This window comes from Corvus moneduloides, chromosome 3 (genome assembly GCF_009650955.1).
Source record: "Corvus moneduloides isolate bCorMon1 chromosome 3, bCorMon1.pri, whole genome shotgun sequence".
NCBI lineage: Eukaryota > Metazoa > Chordata > Aves > Passeriformes > Corvidae > Corvus > Corvus moneduloides.
This window is the reverse complement of record NC_045478.1, coordinates 76,394,937-76,400,936: the sequence shown is the minus strand read 5'-3', so window position 1 is coordinate 76,400,936 and position 6,000 is coordinate 76,394,937. Positions and strand designations below refer to the sequence as shown.

Below are 6,000 nucleotides of genomic sequence, written 5' to 3'. Positions count from 1 at the left end.
TAAGGTAGGAGTCTGAGGTATGGGATAACTGAATTATGCTTACTTGACAAAGCTAAACAAGAATTTACAACCAGCAAAAAGATTGCATCGAAACAGAGAAAGCTCTGTGTTCTTCAAGCACTCTCATGTATTTGTTTTGAAGGATCCTACTGTCTCCAGAATACAAAAGGCCCAACAGCAGTTTTTCCCCTATGATTCTGCATCGTTGAAGAGAAGTACCATCACTAGACATGAGAGTTAGCTAAAACCCAGAACTCAACAGGAAAACATATTTGAGACACCACATTTCACTTCCTTCTGCAGGCATGACATTCTTTTTTATAGAAAATAAAAACCAACCATTTTTATTGACTGTACTGTAGATATCTGTACAGAGTGTAAACTTTAATATTTCACCAGATATGTGAATACTTCTGGAGAAAGAGTTATCAAGCACCTTCCTTTCAACAAATTTTTGATATTTACAGTAAGACATACCTGATTAAGTGTATGAATAGAATGAATTAAAAGTTATAAAAAGTTATACAAAAAGATCTTTAAAATGTTTATATGTTTTGTTATTTTATGATAAATATACAATTAAAGAGGAGGATGTCACACAGTTAAGACTCAGAACTGGCTCTGTTTTAAACTGTCACTGTTGTGTCTGAAAAGGGAGTGAGGAAATGGGGATGTAGCTTACTGCTCTGATCATGACACAGTGAAATGTGCTTTGGCAGGAGCCGCACAAGCCCTGTTTTCTCTGCTACAGGTTGGTTTGCAGGCAAGCTTCTTTCCCAACACACAGTGGGGAAATCAAACTTCACTCCCAGATTTGTACTGCTAATTTGACACATGAGTATGCGTTTAGATTTTCCCTCTCCAAACTTACTGGTGATGATGAAAATATCAATTTTGCTTTGATTTTCTGAACACCTTTTTGCTGTTACTGAACACTGGCACATAAATGGGGCATCACTATCTTTTATTCTTTTAAGCACCAAACCAGAGGTGAGCTTTCTGAAAATCAGATTTTTAACTGCCATGGTATCTTATGGTCTACAAAAAGGCATGGCATGTTTTGCTAAAGAAGAAGGGTTGCTAAGAGAGAGTTCAGTGACCACTTTGAGGCTTATAGAATCAAATGTAGAAATACTATTTTAAAACCTCTCAGAAAACAAATGTGACTGTCTATCTCTTTAAAACCACTTGTCTCCCAATGAATCAACATCCATTCCTTGATGAACTATCAGCAATTGTTCAAAATATCTAAATTTTTTTTAGTGAATTTTAGGGAACTACTCAGGAATCCACCTCAAACAGAAGAGAAAAAAATCTCTTAAAACCTAACAAAAGCTTCAAATATATCCACTAAGTAGTGTTGATTATCTATAACAAATTATGTGCTGTAGGAAAGGATCACATGAGCCAGGGTGAGAATGATAATCCTTACAACACATGGATAAAGTACTTCTGTAATACAAAAGTCAAAAGCTGAGATTAAGTTTTTGAAGTGAAAGGACTGGTAGTGAGAAGGATGTGGCTGGGCATTAAATATGTGTTATTATTGGGTATTCCCCCTCATCTGTTCATCCTTTGGACCCCCTGATTTTTTCAGGGGGGCTAAGCACACCACTTCGGCAGATAACTGCAGAACTGCAGATAGCTGCATACTCCAAGGTACAACTCAGTATCAGGATTTGAGTAGTTCCACTCTCTTTACTCTGTTCTGTGTTTGTTACTACAGTTTTGCCAAGAGACACATCCTCCTTCGCCTGGGCAGATGCAACTAAGGCCTCCACATTTACCTTTAAAAGCAAAGAGATAATATTACAAGGAATAACATGAAGCTGGACCCAACCTGTCTTGCTTAACTGCTACAAAACAGCCTCTGCCTCTGTGTGTGTGTGTGTGTGTGTCTGCATATGTGCATTGCGGCTTGCTGTCAGCAGCATGGAGCACTTATCTTTAGGGCCTGATTGCATTGATAGGAGTGAGTTGTTTACAGCACATTTCCAAAAGGTGTCTGCTGCTCTAAAGCTTATTTTAATGTTCAGTTTCTTTCTATACAATCTACTCCAACCGTGTTGTCAGGGCAGCGGCAAGTACGGCCTCCTGGGGTAGCCAAGCAGAGGTGAGTACAACCACCATTATTCACTGTACAGTAGTTATGTCCTGGAAAAAAACAGAGATGCAAAACCTTAGAGAAAAATAAATGCAAACCCACAATAAAATCTGAAACAGACACATACAAGAGATGTTAAGATTTATGGCTACACTAGGGAAACAAGCCATAATGAGATTAGGAGTAAAAGAAAACTATGCTTTGGGGAGATAAGAGTCACCATATCCCTTGTGTCAACTTGACATTCACATCAAAGAAAGATTAAGATATCAGGACAGAATGAAAGAGGCAACATGAATCAACTGGGCTGTTCCTGAAATACCCTTTGTAAACTGGCCACATGGTCACAGATATTAGAATGAAGAGACAGTGAGTGAGTAAATAGAGAAGTGCAACATGTGGGGACAAAGTCCGAAATGCTACAGAACATCATCCTCAGATACCAACCATACAAAAACAGAGGAATGATCCATGAAAACAAAAAAAAATAAATCAGGTGGTTGGAGAAATGTTAACATTAAAGAGTAAAATGAAAGAGAAGTCAGTGCCAAAAGCAGGGGTTCAGAGAGGAAAGGCATCCACCCAGAAAACCACTTGAAATAGACATATGACAAGAAAGAAATGACACCAAGGTTCTGAATATTATAGGTATAAGCATCTACTCAGAGCACACAATGTTGTTTAATTTTACACTGCCTACCAAAATGGATATGTAAATCAACTAGTAATAACAACATAACTGATTTCTTAATTATGACATTTGCATGTATTTTCAAACTCTGAGACAAAACTTCCACTAAATTGGTTTTTATTACATATATTAAGCAATTTGAAGAGAAACTATCCTAAGGAGGTTTTTTAGTCCTAAAGTAAAAATAGCACAACTCCTATAATTCCAGCCATGTTGTAATAAAAAACAGAAAATGCTTCTCCTGTGATTTGCTAAGAACAACACAACTGCACAATGATACTGCTTCAAAAAACTGAATTGTATTTCAAGGGTATCAGCTTTCTCTCTCCTCTTTTCAATAGCGTATCTGAAAAACTTAACATTCAGCAGAGCAGAATGGCCAGCTCAGTCCAGCCACTCTACCACCTGCTGTTTTCTGAACATTCCATTTTGAAAAACACTGGATCTCATTAAGGACATCTGGAAGACCGTAGTATTTCTGTAGTTTAAACTTAATAAGTGAATAAGGCCCTAGCCATAAATATAGCATTCCATTTAGAAGACGATATATTAGCATTTTTGACAGGTCAGATGCTCGTCCTAATCATACACGTGTCCTTTCACAAAGGACAGAAACGGTCCCTTCTCCCCCTCCAATTCTGGTTTCATGTGGCAACTACAACTGCTTTCATGAAAAAGAATTTAGGCAGCTTTTAATTTCTTACTAAACAGAAATCTAAGCACTAACCAGTTCTTCACTGTCTAAACCAGCTGGCAGCTTATAAATGGGAGGTGCTACAAAGTTCATTTGGACAGTAAGGTGTTACACAGTTGTAAAAACTTGAGAATCATCTGGATTACCTCCTGGGCACTGAGCAAAGGCTGTGGTTATTCCATAGAGTCGTGAGCGCTTGTGAGGCTGGAAGTTATCATTTTCTAACGAAATTGTGCGATCCACTGCTACAACAGCATCCCTGCCATATGCAGAAGAAAATATACAGAAGTGAGATGAAGGTGAAAGTACTGGAGAAAACGAAACAGCACAACAAAAAACTCCAAAAAAACCCAACGAAAAAACCAACCAACCAGTCAAAAAACCAAACAAAACCAAAAGCAGAGAAAATCTGAAGTTGCTTCTTTTTTACAATTAGGAAGAGATACCAGAAGTAAAATCCTCCAAGACATCACCTTTCCTGGGCAAACCTAGTATGTTACGACCTTCACTCTAGGAAGCTAAGAAATTTATCAGGGAGACACCTTAATAATTTTGAAGATACTTCCAGTGCAGGACAATGTCCCTGTACAGGAGGGATGCATGTGTTAGTAGTTTTGGCACATTTTTCACATTCTGCCCCTCTAACAAGTAATGTGGTATAGCTGACATTGCAGCTATTAAGCATAACAATTATGGACAATGATGTGTTTCAGGTGGAGCCTGATCTCCAGAAGGAATACAGCTAGTCATAAGCAATCCTTCCTTCCAAAGTATAAAAGGGCAGTCAAGTGACAGGCCTGTAGCACGCTGTTCCCCAACCCTGTTCTAGAATACCACTTCCCACTTGCTAGTTTCTAACTTGGAAATCCTCACACACAGTAATAGCTACTCCTACTGCAATTGCTAGAGGCATTTGGGTAAGAGTTTGCTGACAGAGCCCACGCAACCACTTACATCAAGGAACAATACTTATTTTAAAATGCAGGGACTGGGTTTTTTCCCTGAAGTTAAAGTAAACCTCAAAGTCTTGTTCGTACGGCAAGGTTTTAGAGAATTTGCAGTAAAGAAAGTCTCATCAAGATAGTGAGCACTTTTTTTTTCCTCATTTTTGATTGAGCATTCATATAATATAGGACACAGAGAGCCAAGAATGATGAATGTCTGCTCTCTACAATACAGCAGCTGTAAGAGAAACAAGTTACTGCCCACTCCTTCCCCAAAAATGTTCAGTGCTAAAAGCATTTTCTTCAAGGACAAATCACTGTGCTAAAAAATGAAAACTCAGTTAACTGGCAGCACCAATAGGTCAACTCTACATATCCACTCCACCCTGCATCAGCTATTGCCAGGAAAGCAACAAAACAGGAATGTGTGAGAGGTCAGGCATGAGAAATGCAGTATATACTTTGGTTTCTACCAGGGGAAAAAAAAAAGAGTGAAGTACTCCACAATTTCTTTAGCAGATAATGTACCTTCTCCAGTCTGTATAGTATAAATTCTTCCCATAACTTGTAACACCAAAAGGATACTGAATCCCTTCAACAATCTTTCGTCGACCAAGCTGATTAGTGTTCATGCATTCCAGCCTCTTGGTACCTGGATGTAGTGAAACAATTAAGCCTTTGAATCAGAACAAGAGAGCTCTCATCAGGGATGAAAGACAAGCACAAGTATACAAGCATGAACAGGGTAGAAAGTCCTGGAAATCTTTCAGTGTGCTGTTTAATCAAAGCCTTCCTCCATGTCAGATGTATGCATGTGCCAAAAATTGAATGGATAAGTACTCCGGTGCTAGTGCTACTCAGCACACCACTGAAGTTAAAGAAACACAGATGTCCCATGCAACCATGACCAGTGCTCACAAGCTGAGATTCCTGCTACGGATACCAGCATCCCCAGGTTGCTGCGGAAGCTGACAGAAGGCCTCCTCCATTCTGGAGGGACACTGCAGCCTTTAACTAGTTCCACCTCCCCTGGAGGGGATTTTTTCAAAGTTTGCTTGGTGAGCATGTTCCCAAAATGTTTGCTAGGTTGGGCCATGAAGGTGACGCTGCAGGAAGAACATCCAACTCATAAATGCAGATAGGGTGCAAAAAGGTCTGGCAAAACTACTGCAGGCTGGGAAGACTGCTAACAAATGTAAACACCTGTAGGTTTCTCCTAAGTAATGAGTTTCAGAATTAGACAAAAAAGGAGAAGATGCAAATGTGAGAACAAGAAAGGAAGAGAGTTAAAGTAACTAGGGATAGCAGAAGGAGATACATTTGAAAGCTGGAGAAATTGTTTTACAGTGAAAAAGGGAGCTTGACCATTTTAGTTTATCCAAAACTTGAAAGGTGACTTGAAGTGTAAAAGCACCTCCACAGGAAGACATCTCTGCGAGTCTATAGGGTGAAAGACAGCAAGATGCCAAAAAAGATAAAAGTTACGTGAGAATTAAAAGTACACTTCCCCTCCACCCACTGGTAAGACACTGTCACAAAACTAACAATGGGCTTGTGGCAGAACTTT

The 6,000-nt window shown here is 39.1% G+C and overlaps 1 protein-coding gene across 1 annotated transcript in view; it reads right to left on the bottom strand.

Annotated features, from left to right (window-relative positions):
- Positions 1-269: 269 nt before the first annotated feature.
- Positions 270-6,000, bottom strand: part of NID1 (nidogen 1) — a 43,764-nt gene continuing 38,033 nt past the window's right edge. The window contains exons 18-20 of the mRNA XM_032102259.1: positions 4,962-5,085; positions 3,636-3,748; positions 270-2,154 (exon numbers count right to left, since the gene is read on the bottom strand). Coding sequence (XP_031958150.1) covers positions 2,033-2,154; positions 3,636-3,748; positions 4,962-5,085 — 359 coding nt within the window. The 3' untranslated portion in view covers positions 270-2,032. The remainder of the gene's footprint in view (positions 2,155-3,635; positions 3,749-4,961; positions 5,086-6,000) is intronic.